Below are 19,231 nucleotides of genomic sequence, written 5' to 3'. Positions count from 1 at the left end.
TCTTTCAAACATTTTATAAAGATAGCAATTGTCACGTTCCAAAGATCATTTTTCAGCCAAGATTAAATCTGTTGAAGCATGTTGCTGTCGGATTATGTCTATTCGTTCCTCCTCGCAATCTTTTTTTTCGATATTCTCCTGAGAAGAAGTGAGTTTTAGTCATTTAGTAAGAAATCTTATGTTATGGTATAAGACGTAAGCCTAATAATGACACTGTGATAATTATTGATTCCGACATAGAACATAATTTTACGCTTAGGCCTACCGATAAAAATGTGACAAAGCAGTGAGCACAATTGCGCAATTGCAAGCAACATTAAGTATATACAGAAGGTAGAAATAACACAATCCGAAATTTATGCCGGATTAAGAACTTCTAAATTTTTATTGCATAAATCGCAGTACAGCCCCAGCTATAAGCTATTGCCTATATTGGTGCCCAGCTGATTTTTAAAATCAATAAATTTATAGTGTTACTCCATGATCTGTGAATTTCTAATCATCATGCAGGGTGCACCGGGTTCCCCACGCTGCCCACGATTGGTACGACAAGATAGATTTGGAAATTTTGTTAAACTTGCAAACTTTGCTAAAAAATAGACAAAGTTAAATTTTTTCCATATGTCCTTTGCATTTTTACAATTTATCTGAATCCATGAATTTATCAAGTGGCGGCCATTTGTGAAAATAATTTGACAAAGAAGGTTGCCGAGTTTCGAAAAAATTGCAAAAAAGTGTGCGACGTACGGACAAGTTCGGTTTACAATTTAACAAAGTTTGCAGGTTTAACTAAAACGCGTAATTTTAGCATAAGCAGGAATTTTTTTTAAGCCTAATTTCAAATTTTTTCGTAAATCATAGTTTTTTTGCAATTTGAACCAGGTCAAACAATATTATGCATGTAGTATCTACAGTAGGACGTATACGCAATTTTATTATGAATAAACACAGAACTGGAAGCTCTATGTATTTACTGATTGCGACATTGTAAGCGACTACAGCAATACCACAATAAATTGCCGATAAGCAAATATAATCAGCTTTTAATTAGGCTACTGTGTTTTTTTTCTCCACAAGTGAAGAAGCTGTTAGCATCTTCCAAGGAATTCATAACGAATATAAAACCTATGACCTTGTAAACGTGCAAGTATAAACATATAACAGACACTATAAATAGCAAATAAAAGCTATAAAGTTATATATTTGTTTTATATTATTTATATATATAAACTACAAAAGAGTGTATAATAAAAATGAACGCAACCAACGGTTGTGAAACAGGGGAAGACCCGTGCGATGAACGACCATGCGATGACAACGCTCATTGCACGAGTTTGGGGTCTGGCAGGTACATTTGCCCGTACAAGATCATTCTTCAGTCGTTCCAAGGATTGTGGATGCAACATAAGAACAAGCAATAGCAACACAAGGGGATGTGAAAGAAGGTGGAACCATTATTGCTGCTTCAACTGGATAAGGTAGCAGCCAGCAAGTATTTAGGCTACCTATATAGCAGCTTTTATTCAGTGTAGATTAACTGTATTTATAATACTGTAGTTTGCAACATTACTAGAACATCACTGCATTGAAAATGGTTTATTTACGTATTTAAGAATAAAAATGTTTTAGAATTACTGTGTTTATCAAACTAAGATCAACCATTTTGTCAAAGAATATGCAAGGAGCCATTTAAATGGGACAACGCCGACTACAGACCCAAGAAAGATATTTATGAGCAATATGACAGAATCTGAACTATACAAAACTAAGTTTGAACAGCTGTCAAGGACTGAGTTTACTTATCAAATTGTTTCAGAAAAGTTTTAAGAGTGTGTTCAAACCTCTCCCAGCATAGTTGATATCTTTTCCCAATAACAGAATATCGCCTGTGTAAAATTTTTGAAGTTTCGTCATTTTTTTAAGTAGTTCACCCAATTACTTGAGTGGTTATGACATGATTAAATTTGTTTTACGTCATAAATTACACCGAAGTTGGAATAGGTTTCTGCTTTTATCAATAACAGCACTTCTACCTGTTTAGAGTGAAAAGATGTTACCAAATTCCCGAAAAATTTCTCAAAGCAATTGTTATCAGTTACTTCTCAGTATATGTTGTCCCTAGCAACACTGCGATAATTTCTTTAAGTCTACATGACGAACACGCAACGCTGGTTATGACGTCATTTATACTCTGGTACAGCGACGTGTTCTGCTTTTCGTCGACGCGCAACTTAAAACTTTAAACCTTATTTGATCTGTAAGATGTCTTTTTCGATTTCTGTTCAAGTAAGAACCTAAACACTGGATAAAATTAACTGCCATTAAACAAATCACATCGACAAAGTGATGCTGAGAAGTGGTTTATGTATCAGAATGTTTTCAGTTAAAGACAACCCATGCAGTCATAAAAGTTATCAGATGAGCTTTGGCTGGAATCAATCGCAACGAACTTTCATTGTAGTTGCTTGGAGTGCGTGACGTGGACCTTTCCAATCTTGCCACACGATGTTGTGGTAGCTGCCCTCAGAACGCCCCCACGCGGCGTTCAATGCGCAGTGGTAACAACTACCATGGAACCACCAACCGCCCTGACCACGCCCCTTGAGCGTTGCGCAATTTGCACCAGAGCTAAGATATATGAAAAAGCATATTAATAAGTTTTATTATAAATGAGTCCAAACAGAATATTTGACTGTGGTCATGGCAAAACTTGAAAAGCTTAAATTGACATACTAAGGGTCGTTGTCTCGATCGAAAGTCGAGAAAACGTGGTAGTCGTGATGCCTCAAATCGTCATCTGCAGACCCGCTGTAACCACTGACTCGAATACGAAATAAATCGTCTTCGTTAGCAACAGAAAATGACCTGAAACCAAATTGTCAACCAATGAGTAAAATTCAACCGACATTTTGGCGGTGCGTCAAAGAGCCATTGAAACTCACAAAGAGCTTTCTTAATTCACAACGTTTCATACCGTTGATATCATGAAAAGCATTTAAATTGTTTCCATTTCAATATCAGTTTAAACTGCTGGTTGCCTCCTCAGCTGAAAGAGACGCATGAAGCAAGTACCTGTATTCGGCGTAGGCCTGGTTGCCCTCAAAATCCTTGAGATCTACTCTCAGTCTGCAGCCTTCTACCTCGGTCAGTTGATGGATTTTTCGCAGACCTGATAATTATGTGATTGAATACTATTTGTAAATAAGTCTTTAATGCAATCGTTACCTTCACTAACCGAGCCAGAACTCGCCACTCTTGTTTCCAAACCCATTGACGTAAGCATCCCAGCCGACTTGGAAGTCGACGCTTCCGTCAAATCGTCGCTGAAATACCTGAACAAAACATTTACCAGAGAAATATTCAGTGAAAAACTTTTAATTAAGTGAAAACTTGTCAAGTCTAGAATACCGTCCATCCGTCCTCGCAGTAAACTTCATCCCCGTTTGACAATCTTTGCTTGCCGTTGCTTGATGACGTAGTACATGACGCATTTGGCAAAGGAGTGGTTGTTAATGGAACGCTGGTAGTTGGCAAAGGAGTGGTTGTTAATGGAACGCTGGTAGTTGGCAAAGGAGTGGTGGTTAATGGAACGTTGGTAGTTGGCAAAGGAGTGGTGGTTAATGGAACGCTGTTAGTTGGCACAGAAGTGGTGGTTGATGGAACGCTGCTAGTTGGCGCAAGTGTATTGTTTAGCATTTTCTGCAGTTCTGTTGAAACAGGAAATGAAATAAACTATAAGTATTTTTCCTTCTACTGCTAGTTAATTGTTTCTGCAAGTAAATATCTTGGCAAGCAACAGCATAAACTATGTCATGCTGTTTATGTTTCCAAAGTAAACGTTTACAAGCATACATAGAATACGTGCACTGCTATATAAAAACCATGGTAGCGATAAAATCATCGTTAAATGATTTCTATTTATAATTTTCAATCAAGTTTGATTTGTTCAACTCACCTTCGAGTTTCCTCATGATGTCGCCACCTAGCGATCCCAAATCGCACGATTTTCCCTTCCGCCCGACTCTACCAGGATCTCCTTTAGATCCTTTCATCCCTGCTCTTCCTGCTTTACCTGGTAATCCGACCTCACCTTTCTCCCCCTTCTCACTCCTCGACGTCATTCCATCGTCATCACACACTGTCATCATCACCTGACGACACTCTTGTGAATACGTCACTATGACGTAACAAGTAAACGATAAGAAAAGAAAAGCTAATTTCATGATAAATGCCTCAGATAAAGATGCTGAATTTCTGACGATTATTCGTTGTATAAAATTGCTTTAAAACTTGCTCGTTGAAAGTTTCTTTGGTTCCAAATCAAATTTGCTAATTCTGCTGCTTCCAAGTCAAGACTCAAGAGGTTTCTGCAAAATGCTGCTTGTGGAATTTTCCATTCGTTTTGCTGCGGTCTCAAGGGAAAATTTTGCTTAAGCCGCCAGCCTGTGGATGAAAATGAGTCATAAATCGCAAGCAAGAATCCTTTTATCAAAACGATTGAGTTTCGTGGCTCGAATGTATAAACTTACACTAACATATCTTCAACTGCTGTTGGTGCCAGACATCAGATAACACACAATTATAGAGAAATTTTCCGCAATATAGGCCTACTTTCACTTTTCTAAAAATGTGTTGCCGCCGTCATGTAAAGCTATTTTAACTTTCAAAAAGGAGCTCTTATTAAAACAACACATTACAACAAAGTTACACGTACAGTATAGACTATAAATATAGAATATATATACACAATAAACGAACTGTAGGCAAATTTGGAAAACCTAAGTAAGATAGGTTTTTTGTAAAACAAGAAAGACAACTTAGGTGGAATAATTGACGTCAATTCACATTATAACTACAAAGCGTCGTTTACAAAACTAAGTTTGAACAACTGTCAAGGACTGAATTTACTCGTCAAATTGTTTCAGAAAAGTTTCAAGAGTGTGTTCAAGCCTCTTCCAGTACACTTGATATCTTTTCCCAATAACAGAATATCGCCCGCTGTAAAATTTTTGAAGTTCCGTCATTTGTTTAAGTAGTTCACCCAATTACTTGAGTGGTTATGACGACATGATTAATTTTGTTTTACGTCATAAATTACACCAAAGTTGGAACAGGTTTGTGCTTTTATCAATAATAACACTTCTACCTGTTTAGAGTGAAAAGATGATACAAAATTCCAATAAAATTTCTCAAAGCAATTGTGATCCGTTAGTGGAATTTTCAATTCGCTTTGCTGCGGTCTCGAGGGAAAACCTTGGTCAAGCCGCCAGTCTGTGGATGAAAATGAGTCATAAATCACCAGCAAGAATCCTTTTATCAAAACGATTGAATTTCTTGGCTCAAATGTATAAACTTACACTCACATATCTTCAACTTCTGTTGGTGCCAGGCATCAGATAACACACAATTATAGAGAACTTTTCCTCAATATACTTTGCTAAACAAGTGTTGCTGCCATGTTGTGTGTGTTGTTGTCGTTATATAGTTATACCCACAAAAATGGTCCGATTAAGCGTGATCGACCTGTAATTTGTTTCTGTGTGTTCTCAGCCGTCGTTGCCAATGTATTTGTCACGTTGGCAGTGTCGTAGCAGCCATCTGGATATCCTGGATTTATCCAGGGGCGACAGGTTTTGAAAGGTCGACAAAACTTAAAAATCAAAGCATTATAACATTGAAATCATACAGTATCCGTTACATTTTCCTTACAGTCAAACTTTCGTTTCTTTATTTAGATTTTCTTTTCATTTAATGTTTTTTTTATCTGTAATTGATTTTCTACTCTCAAGTTATATTAGTGTCCTCTCCATAACCTATAAAACACATGTACAGGCTAATAGGTGGGTATAGGGCAGGGGTGGGCAACATACGGCCCGCGGGCCGGATCCGGCCCGCGACGGGATTTTGAGCGGCCCGCAGACAGTTTCCGGTCTTACATGATAATATGGCCTGCGGCCACATTCTGCCGCAATCCCTGTATTGCGTCACTGAATAAGTCCAAGTTTGCCAACCTGAGAAAGATGGCCATAAATCTACTTGTTCTGTTCGGGTCTACATACATTTATGAGCAAACATTTTCGACCATGAACATTAATAAGACAAAGCTGCGTTCCAATCTATTCAGGAATCCGGCCCGCCAAGTACTTCATTTTCTCATATCAGGCCCGCCGACCGAAGAAGTTGCCCGCCCCTGGTATAGGGCCTTTCAAAACTGTCAAGTGAAATGAACCAAGTGGAGGGTCTAAATTTATAAATATGGAGCACAGAATCCTTTTTTGTCAACTTATAAGTTTTTTGTAGCACCAAAGTTCTATCCAAAATAAATATGCTGAATGCATATCTATGACTGCAGGAGTTTTGGACAATGGTGACGGGACTAACGACAACGAATATTTAAAATCAACCTCATCTGGCAGCTGGTAGCATATAATGGAGTTTCTCGAGGATTGCTTCTTTCGGGTTTAAATAGTTTGCTTTATAAGGTACTAGTTGTTCATGTAGACCCATCGTACTTCTGACCTCATTTAAACCTAAGACTTCAAACCAATTCATAAAATTTTGTTAAACCACAATAATTTTGAAAGGCAAGGTTGTTTGGTATTATAAGCCCAAACTTTGTTTAAAACTGTTTATCTTCATTTTAAACATTTGACCCTTTCAAGCTACAAAAATTTTTCATAAACTACCATTTTAACGATGTTAGTTGACATTTATGTGTAGCAGGCAGCCATTACGTATATGTATATGCTATTATATACACAGCTGTACATCCATACATAGCTATGCCAACATTTTTACTTTTTTGCTATTTGATGTTCTTTTGTATACACAAAATGATACGACTTGACCATAAATATTATACAGAAGACAAAACGCTTTGCAGAGGGAAGAGAAATCAACAACAGCCTGGCCGACAAGAGATCCAAGTTGACCACGTTATACGTGCGTATGAGGATTCCCATCAAAATGTCTTTTATTCTATCATCATTATTATGTTTATGTCTATGGTTTAAACCAGGGGTGGGCAAACTACGGCCCGCGGGCCGCATGCGGCCCGCGGTCCCATTTTATGCGGCCCGCCGGCACTTGCAGAAACTCCTACTCATCACTTATTGTTTTAATTAAACAGGTTACATGACAAAATATTACCCTTTACGAGTGTGTTTTTCTCTTCACTTTCAATGCGTAAACACACACACGTCAGTCGCGCATGTATTGCAACATGCTTTTAGCAACTAGCCGTACATTTCTCACGCATTGTTTGATTCAATTGTTTGATCATAAAATTCAAATACGGTAGCGGCTACCGTAGGCCTTTGTGATGAAGATTGCGTAGCTTTAAACGTAACTGAGTGTGAAATGCAAAAATTGTGTTTAATATGAATATGCGTTTATTTACACACCGGGTAAATTTGCCTACTTTGTAATGAGAGTGTGCGGCCCGCCGGCTGCAACATTTTTTCTAATGCGGCCCGCAGTACGAAAAGTTTGCCCACCCCTGGTTTAAACGTTACATGATGACGTTGGCAGCTCTTTATTCGACGTTGTGAGTGTGGTTAGGAAAGTGTGAAGGTTTTTGTCTGACGTGGTGAAAAAAAGTAAACACAAATAAAAGATTTGGATCATGCGGCGGTGGGTAATTTTCATCGACTTTAGGTGTAAAAACTGAAGCTGTTTAAGCTCATCTACCAATTCCAAGTCGGCAGGAACTTCAAAAACAAAAATTAACAAATTACAAAAATGTTTTTTAAACTTTACTTGGCCCAGACTCTAACAGACTTGGCCCAACTAAATATCTGATCATATCACGAACTATTCACGTCATTTCATCACGCCAAGATCAGTAGGCATCGGAACTTATTAACACTAGAAGGACGGGGCGCGTCAATTGACGCATTTTCAACCTAAGTGCATCTATAACTTTTAAGCGGTGCATCGCAAAACCGTGATATTTCCTGACTTTTCCTACATTAGTGTTAGGTAACTAACCCATGAATATGAAGTTTTTATTTTACCGGTAGAGATAATTAACGTGGTCACTACCTAGAAGGACGGGGTGCGTCAATTGACGCATTGTTACTTCACAGTACAAAAACCAGTTCTCGCGATAGAGAGCATTGTTTTCTTTCTGCTGATAATTACAGGTTTATCGAATTAGGTCACAGCTGCTAACACAGAGGTGTGACAAACGTGTCGACAAACTATGCAAGTCGACTTTTCCGCAAAACAGAGTAGTTTCGTCACAAGCGCAGCCTAATTTCGGAATTTTTGAAGTTTATCGAAGTGTAAGTGTAGTAAGAGTTTCTTAGTTAGATAAATTCGTCGGCTTGGTGGTTGCTCGTGGCGTGATAGGAGGGCGCAACTTCCCTGTGAAGAGTTTGTGGGGGAGGTCGTGGGGATGTCCGATGTTTTCCCAAACCATGGCAAGAGACAGGTTTCTGGAGCTCATACGATTCCTTCGCTTCGACCTGAAGACGGAAAGGCGTAGGAATCTATTGCATGATAAATTTGCACTCGCTTCACAACTTTGGAACAGTTTTATATCAAACTGCCAAAAAGTATTCATTCCACAGTGGAAGATAACTGTGGATGAGCAACTATTGCCGTGTAAGGCACGCTGCAAGTTCATCCAATATATGGCCAATAAACCAGACAAGTTTGGTTTAAAGTTCTGGCTGGCAGTTGACGTTGAAAACAAATATTTATTCAACGGTTTTCCTTACGTTGGAAAAGATGACGCAAGGAGCCCCCACGTGAGTGTGCCCACCGATGTTGTACTGAAACTCATGGCTCCGCTTTTTCAAGGAGGTTACAACGTCACTTGCGATAATTTTTTCACCTCACTTGACCTGGCGTTGCGACTTGCGGAAAAGAAGTGCAGCCTCGTAGGGACAATGCGCCACAACAGGAGAGAAGTCCCGGAAGAGTGCAAGAAGAAAAAGGAGTTCCGTGAAACAGAAGTGTTTAGGCACGAGTGCTTGTATTTTCAATGCGATTGCTTTTGTTAATTAAAATGCACAAAGCGGACATGCGATAGAAGTAGTTTTTTCGGAGCAACAGCACAGTTTTCTCAACAAAAAACGTTAGATTTGCGCCGTTTTGACCTTTTGCGTCAATTGACGCACTCCGTCCTTCTAGGTATACGAAAATTGCCGTCCTTCTAGTGTTAATTACACACAAACCAGGGAAATACCCAGGGGAGCCCAAACATACTCTCTTGTTGTCCATTCGCTCTGTTTAAACCTTTCATTTGAAAACTTCTCAATGAATCTGAATGCACAATTAGAACAGAGGTTCGCCAGGAATCAATTTTGAGATTAGCTGTTGTTTCTAATTCATGTAAATGACCTAAAGTTTAAAATTCTGTGACTCAATGTTGTACATGCCGATGACACATATCTTTTCGTGTCAAGTAAAAACTTGAATAACGTACCAGCTCAACCAAATAAAAATCCAAGGAACACAGATCCAACCAACTTTCAGCTAATGGATTATCTTTGAAACAATTTATTAAACAAAATATATAAACTTTTCGAACTTTAGAAAAAGCTCTTGTCATAATTTTATCAAACTAAATATCAAATGATTTGCAGCTCTCCAGTTCAAATGTATCGAGATCAAATGGAATGATCCAAGAAATAAATCTTAGTGAAAATCTATCACGGAACTCACATGTGGACTAATTCCTGTGTGAGCTAAAACTGACCAGGAAAATTAAACTTTATTTGAATAAAGCATCACATGAAATAAATCAAATGAAGCGTGAAATGAACATCACAATCACCATCATGCGCAAAGTTAAACGTTAATTCCTGACTTTGTTGCACTGAGTCTTTTTCAAAGCAAGTTCATCCAGGTATATGCGAGTTCACCGAGAAATCAAATTTTTTCCTTCTCTTCTCCATCTGCAATTAAACAAGACAACAGCAATCTGTGTAAACAAAACAAGAAGCGCTGAAAATGAATAACACGTCCCACAGTATTTCAAAGTAACTTGAAAGGTTGGGTAATCCCCGTCCCCGGAGACACTTGGCAAGTCAAGAAAGGTTTGATTGTAATGAGCAAGGTCAAGTTATTGCCAGATTTCTTTATCTTATTGAAATATTAGAACATTCTTCATAAAAGTCATACTTGCTTTAATTAGAGCCGCAATGCTTAAGCGCGTTAAATGTAAAAAGATTTCAGCGATTTTTGATCTGTTATTACTGGTTTGAGTAAAGTTAAACAAATGCGTTCTCTTTTCAAAGGACTTCGCTCAAAATTAAACATGATTAAGGAGAAAATCAAGTTTTTTGCACGTCACATGCAACGACGTCATAAATCGCCGAGTTATTGAGAACTTTTTATGAAACATTGAAATACGTAGGAACGAAACTCAGCCCGAAAGTGACAAAAAATCCCCGCTCTTAAATTAGCAACAATCGACATCAAGGTCTTGTTTTTCCTTCATGATTGATAATATCACGTCCGCAACTGCTTGTTCATGACAAAATAGAAAGAACGATGTCTGGTCAGAGGTCAAAATACCCCCGGGCACTGCTTGAAAGTTCCTCTGAAATACTGGTGTTGAGAAAGATACTGCCCTTAACACCACAAAGTATATTATAATACAACAATTATATTGTAATATCAAAAGGTAAATCAGGCAAAAGCAATGCAACACACTTTATAAATTATAATTATGTTTTCGAAATGGAAACAAGTTTTCAGCAAAGGTGTTAGGCAAATGTTCATCAAACACGCCAAGATCTTTTTGCGAGCTTACAAGCGTAAATGACACGCGCCTTCCGTAGAGAAAAGAATACTCGCTCATAAAAACATGAAGTGTTTGCCTAACATAGCAACGACGAAGATCGATACTTTAAGTCGTTCTACTGTACACATACATGTTTACGACGGTCATGAGAGGTTGAGGTTTTGCTCAATATGTCGTTTTTGCGACGATAGAATCCAGAGTTGACACAAGCAGAGCCATCTTTTCTTAACTCCAGCTTTTTCGTATGATTTCAAGAAATGCCGCACTTTTTAACCTTTCATAAATCACTGAATTAATTGAGTAAACCCTGGGCAGGTCATAGGCACGAAGAAAACAGACACGTACGTTGCCTGCTAACAGAATGCGTACATTTCACGGTTGGTAGAGCAGGTATGTTGCGAAACAAACTGGGGTCAACGACCTATGTTGTTGAGACTTTCTACAGTGACGCATAGAGTACAATGTATGACGTCAGTACGGTAATTTATGTATTTCCGTGGGATTTAGAATAAACTTAACAACGGAAGATATCTTAGTATTTATTTAGAAAATATTAAAGTGTAAAGTTCAGCAACTGGTACAAAATCTTCTGAGCTTGAGTAAAAGATCAATCAAGAAATACTAAAGTTTAAAAAGAGGTAACAGCTATATAATATATTTGTTTTTCACCTTAAATGAGTTTCTCCTGATCATAAGTTGTTAAATTATACTTTTCACAACTATTGGAGCGCATGATATAAAACAACTACATAACCACGCTATATGATATGATTAAAAACATTGGAAAACGTCATCAGTTGAAATGATTTAAGGTTTTTGTGGACACATTACGTCATATTGTTGTTGACGATCGTCCAACATGACGTCATGTAATATGTCTACTGTCGACAAGCTGTTTACCGCTACTTGATGGTTGCTCAATCTTAATGTTGGGAAATGTCGTCGCTTTGTTACAAAACAATGAGTTTCACTTGAAAGCCGCTGCAAAAATGAAAACGTGACAAACCGGTCCGATGACTAAGCACTTTGTGCAAAACAGATCGCTCAAAAGACATTTTTGGCAAGAAGTTTTTCCGACCGCAATAATCCCCCCAAGCGGCGTGTTTTTCGCCTTTTCCAGTATAAAAGCCGCGATTGTCCCGAAAAATTCGTTTTTGCTCTTCAAAGATTTTCAAAATGTTGAAAATAGTTTTCTTCGGGTTGTTCGTCGTCTCTACGTCTGCGCAATCATTTTTGGATATTTTAACCCGAAATCGTAAGTTTTTAGAACAATAGAAGAAACTGCCGTTACCTTATTTCCTTGATTAGGTCGCCTATGATCACAAGCCGCATAAAATGCTTTCACAAAATAGTTACTGTGGCTTTCACATCAAAATAAATACGATAATTCTATAAAAACTGGTACCTATATAGTAGGCTACAGTTTATGTAAAAATAAATTACTTTTTAAACTTTTTGATTTCTATGTAGAATGCTTTGGTCTGCCTCCAAGACCAATCAACGGCCGCTACAAACTCCTCGGGTCGTCCTACGCGAGAACAGCCTCCTATGAATGCAACGATTGCTTCAAGATGACTCGCGGTTTGCCCTACAACACCTGTTCTAACAGAAGATGGGTCAACCCGGCACCGATTTGTGAACGTGAGTGCTGCGTTGTACGCTCTCTTTGTCTTATATAAGCACGAATGCTGGCTTTATGCGATACCAAATAAAATTATTCTTTTATTTCTCACGTTAGGGGAAGACCCCTGCCAAAACAGGAGACGTCCATGTGATTACACTGCTGAATGCATTAGTTTAGGTTTGGGCAGGTACACTTGCCAATGCAAGTCTGGTTACTCCGGGGATGGCAAGAGATCTTACTTTCGCGATAGCTGCTCTACTTACGTCAGAAGTGGCACCAGCAGGAAAAGTGGCTGCAAAAGTGAGTAAAAATTTATCTCGATTAACTTTTAAAGTGTCGTTGTCAACTACATCCGGATTTAGCTCAAATTCGTTGCCTTGTTATCCAGTATGGACAAACAAAGATTAAAGAATGTAAAATGATTTTTGTCTGTTTCTTTGGTCATTTTGTTTGGTTCTAGTGTCCAACTTACGAGGGCAACAACAATGTGCTTTCTTACAGGGGCATGCAAGCGACCATTTCAATGGAGCAACGCCGACTACACACCGCGCCAAGACAGCTACGAAGAGTTTGAGAGAATTTACTGGACTTGCATTTCTCCTTATAAGCAGCGGAGCACATCCGGCAGCACCGCTCCGGTGTCTCAGTTTTGTTACTTCGGGCATTGGTCAGGAACCTCTCCCACCTGTCTGCGTGAGTAACACGTCTGATTTAGATCGTTGTATTCAGTATTTCGTTGATACCTGTTGGTCGTTATCCGATTCTTAAGTTGGCAACATCTTGCTGTTAATGTCAGTCACTTTGAGACGTGAAATAAGGAATGAATTTTAACTAAGTTTCGATCATCGCTTCACATTTTTTCTCCAAAAAAATGTCAATTAATTTGTTCTTGCTTTTAGTGTCCCTATGTGACGACCCGGTTGCCCCAGGCAACGGTACAATTCGTCCATCAAAGCGACTGACGTGGAATAAAGGCAATGCCGTCACTTACGGTTGCAATGAGGGCTTCGAGTTGGTCGGTAACGCAACTGTGACGTGTGAGGCGGCAAGCTCTTTCGCGAATCCTCCAACATGCGCGTAAGTATTTACTTCAAACTTAACTGTGAGCTTAAAAAACAAGGATCGTAACACGTAGTAAAGCAATAAAAATATTGGAACAGGCCCGTCGCAGAAGGCAGCGGATGAGGGAAGAACAATCAAGATCTGTCAAAACCATGAATAAAATAAACTGTATTTCTGTTTATCGCGTTTGTTGAAATAAAATCTTCGTGCTGGTCTTATTTCCCGAACGATTTTTTTATACGTGACAATGATAATAATGTAAGTTTATTACAAAGCTTCTTCGGAATCTGAACCTGCCAGTTTCGTAAAAATCTCTAACGTTTTAAAATAGAACGCACAACAACAAGCTGTCCGCGGTGTTCAACCAATCAGAAATGAAACGTGAAAGTTGAAAATTACGTCAATAAATGACAATCAACAGAGCGTGTTGTCTCACGTGAGAGGTTTCGCGCTCAAAGTCAAAGTATTTTGCTTTAAAAGCCGTAAAACGCATAAATGGAGTTATCTGCATATGATTTTTTTCTGGCAAGGTGGTTAAAATACTGTAGGTTAATATCTAGGCTATAACGATCACAAGCCAATATGTTGAATATTTGCAAATTATGTAACGTTCTGTTTACAAACAACGTAATCAGTTATAAGACTGAATACTCACGAGTACAATGAACCATGCAACGACTAACGATAATTTAGCAGAAAAAATGCAAGAATGTTTGTGCAGAAAAAAAAGATACAAATTGAGGCAAAGCCAACGTCACAAACGCTACCTTTGCTCTCATTGGCCACCAGGTGTGGTGGCGGTGTGCATCGAGATGTTGTCGGTGGTGACGGACTTGGTGCGTCTGCTTCGCTCCTTCACTCTTCTCGTCAAGGTTTCGAAAAAACTCTCGACGAATGGGGAGTAGAGGATGGGATTCAGCGCGCTATTTATGGGGAGGAGCAAGCCCGCCGTTATGATGTCAGCTTCAGGAGAGACCTTCACCCCACCGAAGTTGAGATAAACCAAGATGCAGATCGGCATCCAGCAGCAGAAATCGGTCACGATGAGACGCGCGATGCGGTTCTGTGTCTTGCGGATCTGGTTCAAAGCCGGGTCTTGGGTGGTCGGTCGCTTAGTTGTCCGTCTCCAGATCGTCGCGTAACCAGCAAGTACAAAGAGGAAAGCCAACAAATCAATTGTGATGATCGTCATAGAAAAACCCGAGTATCTGTCTTTAGCTGTGACGTAGAAGCTCGGCAAGCACACACTCGTGGTGCCGTAGTAGCCGATGTCGCCCGGCGTCGGTAACTGTGACGATTGTTCGGCCAAAACCCGATTTGCATATTCCCACCTATTCCCGGAAGCCGGAACCGTTGAATTAGTGAGGCCTGCCACACGGCAAGCAAAATCGATGACGTATTCATCGGAGACGTGATCAACGTCGGAGAAGAGCGTAGGAAAGAGGACGATCGGTTTGAAGTAGCGCAGAGTGTTCGATAAGATGACGAGCATTAGAGAGACGACCCAAGCGCACACGGCGACAATCTTCCACGCCCTGGTCGAAGCCTGCTGGGCGTGAAACGGTCGGAGGAGAGAGAAGAGACGAAAGGCCGTAAGGATGGCCATCATGAAGACAGAAGTCTGACTTGAAATCAAGCTAAGACTCCCAGCAGCTGCGCAAAGAGCTCCACTCCTCCACGAATAATCGTAAGCTGAGTAAACTCCTGAAAACTCGGCCGTTTTCGAGACGACGATTATGAGGTAGACGCCCATGAGGAAATCGGAGAGTGCGAGATGTAAAATCAACACGTGGTTGCATTTCAAGCCGTGGTTCATTTCATTCTTACGTAATTGAAGCGCTGTCAAAATTATGACGTAAATGTTTCCGCTTAACGTCACAATGGCAACGATCCAAAACCAAACGTAGAGGCCGATGTTGCCAATGAGGTTATAGCGCGAGGAAAAAATTCCTGGACGGAATTCATCAGATCCGTCCCTGCAATCGCGTTTTCCGTCAAGCACGAATTTCTGCGGAATGGAAATTTTTCCGCCCACCTCCGTATCGCAGTAATGTCGAGTTGGACACCTCTCCTCATCCTCGTCGGTGCCGTCGTCGCAATCTCGAACACCGTCGCACACCTGCATAGAATCTATACTGATTTGGTCCTTTGAAGGGCACCGGAATCTCTGCGGACAATTTTCTTCGTCGAACCCGCGGGGACAGTTAGAGTCGTTGATATAAAACCAGGCTTGGTCGACGTACCCATCACAATATCGATCGCCGAGTGAGTAAAAGCTGTGGCAACTGTCGTTACAGAAGGCAGGAGGGTTCGGACATCCCACGCACTCGTCGCTGAAGTCCATGCATTCCGGTCTTCCGTCGCAATGTTTCGCAAAAACTTTTCCGAATTTGGTCTCACACAGGGTCGAAGGCTCGCCTAAAGCGCAGTTGCTCTCGTCGATGTTCCCCACGCACTGACTGACGTCATTGCATATTGCGTCAGAAAGCTGCAATGACGTAATACCGGTGAAACACGCCGATTCATTTTTTCGGCACTGGAGAGTGGAGGAATCGACTTGTGCCAACACAGTGGAACAGATTGTCAGGTCGGTATTCGCGCACAGACACTCGTCCGACAGATCGTAGCAATCAATGACGTCATCACAGACCTGTGACGCGGACACGATGAGACGCTTGTCGAGGCACTGGAAGCAGTGGAAGGAACCATCCTCCCCGAAACAGAGGTCGGATTGGTCCTGGCACTGGGCCACGTCGTCGTAGAGATTCCACTGGGGAAGAACACAGACGTTGGGCGATACGTTCGACGAACATTTAAAGCCGGGGCGGTCGATTCTTTCGTCACTTCCGTCGCCGCATTCCACTTTTCCGTTGCAAAATCTATGACTCAGTAACAAACTTTGATCTTGACATTGGAAAAACTTTGTGCAATTTTGACCCCTGTCTGTAATTTCCTTGCTACCTACACCCGATGACGTACAAAGCACGTCATACGTGACGCAATCCGGGAGATCGCACCCAAACGCGAGGGCCCTGCTGCATGTGGCGATGTTGCAGAAGTCGGGGGAGCAGAAGGCCGCGTCGTCGAATCGAAAGAGCTCGATCCGGACCCCATCACACTGATCGATGTGCAGCGATTTCACGAAATCTTCGTCTTCCTTGTCCGGACAATCAAACATCCCGTCGTTGACGCGATTTATTGGGATGCAGCCAACATTCCTCGTGCAAGAGGGGTCGGTTTCTGTGAAGCAGTTGCAGGTAAAATGATCTTGAGGGCAGACACAGTCCTTCTCATCTGTACCGTCGGTGCACTCCGAGTATTGGTCGCAGGTTTCTGTGAAGAACATTTCGATGCTTATTGTAAATGCGTTGATGCATGACAAAGTCTCAGACCCATTTTTAAGGCCACATTTTTCTTAAGTGGAAGAATCTGATAATCTGGCTACGCCACAATTAAATGTTATTACAAACCGGTCAGTGTGCGTGTCAGTGTCACTGCGCTATTCCTTGATTACTCAAAATTAGTTCAATGTTAAAATATGAATTCAACATTTCACCGATTTGCTTTTCTTACACAACCATAAATACCTGCGCTTTGTGAATAGCAGATTTTCTCGGCGCCCTCTTTTCTGCAGGTGTAGTTTCCGGGTTGATTACAGTCGCATGGTGTCGCTCTTTCTTCAGGGCACGAGCAGTTGAACTCGTCAGAAGAGTCAACGCAATCCAAATTTCCGTCGCACCGATCTGACGTCATCAACAAAAATTTGGTGTAATTACGTTTAATGCATGAATGACGTCGGCTATTGTATTATTTTAAGTGAATATGTCATTAGTAGTAGGATGCAACTTGTCAAACAGGATAAGGACAGGAAAGCCTCAAAAGGCGAGCAAGCAACTAACAAACATGGGGGAATTACCTCGACTGAAATTGTAACAAACTACGCCGACTGTCTCGCAAGTGTAATTGCCGATCTGGTGACAATCGCAATGCGTCAGGTTGTTAGCTGCACAGTCACAATCCCGTTCATCTGTTCCGTCTTCGCAGTTAGCGACTCCATCGCATCGTTCTGTTTCGTGAAACAATGTCGTCATTATAGGTGCAGATAAATAACTATTTGTAGTCGTGTCAATGCGTTTGCGTCCAGGTTATTTTAACGTACTTTTACACACTTTACTTTCCCGAAGTGAAATGCAGTGATTTTTACCTCAATAAAATCAAACGATCCATCTTCCATGGTCGCTAAACAATACTTACCGTAAATCGCATAGCACGGGTTTAGTTTGCAATTATTCCCATCTTCACTGAAACAATCACATCGATTCTCGAAGGGGCCACAAGCGGGAGGACAATCTCTTTCGTCACTTCCGTCTCCGCATATTTCTATTCCGTTGCACCTAAAAGCGGAGTCTATATAACCCCCATTGGTGCAAGTTTCTCCGGTTTGGTTCGGGCACTGGACGTCGTATTCGTCTCGGAGACTCGCGCAATCGGGTTTCCCGTCACAGACCTTGTCCGACCCTATGCACTGGTATAGATGGGGACACGTCCCTCCCGCTTCATCACAACCACACTGGAATTCTCCTGGCTGACAAATGCAGCCCCATTCGTCTGACCCATCTGGACAGTCGTTCTGGCCGTCGCATACCCACGTACGGGAGATACACGCTGGTGGAAGTTCAAATGAGTTTTCTTTCTCGCAATTGCAATTAAATTCATCATCGGGACAGGTCGTCAAGAAGTCGTGGTAATGGCAATAAGCTGAACAAAAACGGTTTTAGGCATGGGCTTCATGGAAAGCTAGTCGTATTAACATGTTTGGAAAAATAGCACAAAAATCATATGTTGATACAGGGTATAAATGTTTTTTCTAAAATTGAATTCGAGCAAGCGATGAAACCAAAAATATCACTTCATAAGCATGTGTTATAACGGCCATTTTAAATACTTAATAAAGTATGCGAAGTTTTGCTTACAGGAATCCAGCTGTCTTTGTGGCCTTTGACTACTAACCAGCATTAACATACACAAGCCTACGACGATACTTTTCATTTCTGCGATTGGTGCTGAAAGAAAATTCTCAACAGTTAAACATTGTTCTGGAAAAATTTTCCTTTCTCCTTTCAATTTTTCCTTTCTTAAGTTTATATGCACGACTTATCATAAACACTTAAAGCAGGTATTTTACGTCAAGTGTACTTTAATTTTGCTCAGCTGTGAAAGATGATCCACGATAACTTTAAGCTCGTTAAAATCTTTTTGTTCTTCTTAATCTTCGACTGTACTCTGAATTAATAACCCAGTTGTAAAAGTTGCAGATGTTTAATTGTCGCCATTGATCAAACCACTAAAACGAAAAGGTGACGTCATTATGGGATTTTACATGCTGTGAAGCGCAACAGCAATTACGTCATTGGCGAAAAAAAAAATCCCGTTTGAGATGGCAATCTGCGAATATGCTGACATCATGCTGACACAGCATCTTTCAGCAAAGGCAATGAACGGAAGTAGAGCGTCAGAGGTGAAAACATTTAAAGTGCAAATTTATACAGTTTGTTTGTAACTAATGTGTTACGCGTGTTTCTCACAACAAATAACCACAACTTAAAGCTCAACTTTGTTCCCGTCAAAACTTATAAGAATGCGGTGAAGCGCTTAACCGCCAAAATGCGTTTTTACGACAATCACGCGCTTTGCTCACAATCACACGCTTTGCTCACCAGTAGAGCTTAGTCCAGCTTGCCGTTTGGTTTCTATTATAATAGTTGGCAAACGCCCACATCATGCGTCGT

General features: G+C 40.6%; 3 protein-coding genes across 3 annotated transcripts; 1 reads left to right on the top strand and 2 right to left on the bottom strand.

Annotated features, from left to right (window-relative positions):
* Positions 1 to 2,344: 2,344 nt before the first annotated feature.
* LOC143461033 (uncharacterized) lies at positions 2,345 to 5,271 on the bottom strand. Its single transcript, XM_076958774.1, has 7 exons — positions 5,147 to 5,271; positions 3,956 to 4,443; positions 3,409 to 3,707; positions 3,236 to 3,332; positions 3,073 to 3,169; positions 2,734 to 2,865; positions 2,345 to 2,628 (listed from the first exon to the last, which is right to left on the bottom strand). Exons 2-7 carry the CDS (start codon positions 4,221 to 4,223, stop codon positions 2,436 to 2,438), a joined length of 1,086 nt encoding a protein of 361 aa, XP_076814889.1. The 5' UTR covers positions 4,224 to 4,443; positions 5,147 to 5,271; the 3' UTR covers positions 2,345 to 2,435.
* A 4,442-nt stretch (positions 5,272 to 9,713) lies between these two features.
* LOC143459693 (uncharacterized) lies at positions 9,714 to 18,842 on the bottom strand. Its single transcript, XM_076956931.1, has 7 exons — positions 18,639 to 18,842; positions 18,416 to 18,505; positions 17,697 to 18,200; positions 17,359 to 17,508; positions 17,030 to 17,185; positions 12,200 to 16,775; positions 9,714 to 9,931 (listed from the first exon to the last, which is right to left on the bottom strand). The coding sequence occupies exons 2-6, from the start codon at positions 18,489 to 18,491 to the stop codon at positions 14,218 to 14,220; spliced, it is 3,444 nt and encodes a 1,147-aa protein (XP_076813046.1). The 5' UTR covers positions 18,492 to 18,505; positions 18,639 to 18,842; the 3' UTR covers positions 9,714 to 9,931; positions 12,200 to 14,217.
* On the top strand, positions 11,858 to 13,660 carry LOC143459694 (P-selectin-like). The gene is made up of 6 exons (XM_076956932.1): positions 11,858 to 12,011; positions 12,227 to 12,397; positions 12,495 to 12,680; positions 12,882 to 13,073; positions 13,280 to 13,457; positions 13,541 to 13,660. The coding sequence occupies exons 1-6, from the start codon at positions 11,933 to 11,935 to the stop codon at positions 13,563 to 13,565; spliced, it is 831 nt and encodes a 276-aa protein (XP_076813047.1). The 5' UTR covers positions 11,858 to 11,932; the 3' UTR covers positions 13,566 to 13,660.
* Positions 18,843 to 19,231: the final 389 nt, after the last annotated feature.

This window comes from Clavelina lepadiformis, chromosome 5 (genome assembly GCF_947623445.1).
Source record: "Clavelina lepadiformis chromosome 5, kaClaLepa1.1, whole genome shotgun sequence".
Lineage (NCBI taxonomy): Eukaryota > Metazoa > Chordata > Ascidiacea > Aplousobranchia > Clavelinidae > Clavelina > Clavelina lepadiformis.
The sequence above is the reverse complement of the archived record's forward strand: the minus strand, read 5'-3'. Positions and strand labels throughout refer to the sequence as shown.

Excerpts from the sequence above, each read along its gene's own strand:
- LOC143459693 (XM_076956931.1), bottom strand. The coding sequence starts at position 18,491 with ATGAAAAGTATCGTCGTAGGCTTGTGTATGTTAATGCTGGTTAGTAGT. Across the intron at positions 17,509-17,696 it reads CCCGTGCTATGCGATTTACG|AACGATGCGATGGAGTCGCT; the intron begins GTAAGTATTGTT and ends TTCACGAAACAG. Across the intron at positions 17,186-17,358 it reads TTGTTACAATTTCAGTCGAG|ATCGGTGCGACGGAAATTTG; the intron begins GTAATTCCCCCA and ends TGATGACGTCAG.
- LOC143461033 (XM_076958774.1), bottom strand. The coding sequence starts at position 4,223 with ATGAAATTAGCTTTTCTTTTCTTATCGTTTACTTGTTACGTCATAGTG. Across the intron at positions 3,170-3,235 it reads GAGTGGCGAGTTCTGGCTCG|GTCTGCGAAAAATCCATCAA; the intron begins GTTAGTGAAGGT and ends CATAATTATCAG. Across the intron at positions 2,866-3,072 it reads CAGGCCTACGCCGAATACAG|GTCATTTTCTGTTGCTAACG; the intron begins GTACTTGCTTCA and ends ATTTGGTTTCAG.
- LOC143459694 (XM_076956932.1), top strand. The coding sequence starts at position 11,933 with ATGTTGAAAATAGTTTTCTTCGGGTTGTTCGTCGTCTCTACGTCTGCG. Across the intron at positions 12,012-12,226 it reads GGATATTTTAACCCGAAATC|AATGCTTTGGTCTGCCTCCA; the intron begins GTAAGTTTTTAG and ends ATTTCTATGTAG. Across the intron at positions 13,074-13,279 it reads AACCTCTCCCACCTGTCTGC|TGTCCCTATGTGACGACCCG; the intron begins GTGAGTAACACG and ends TCTTGCTTTTAG.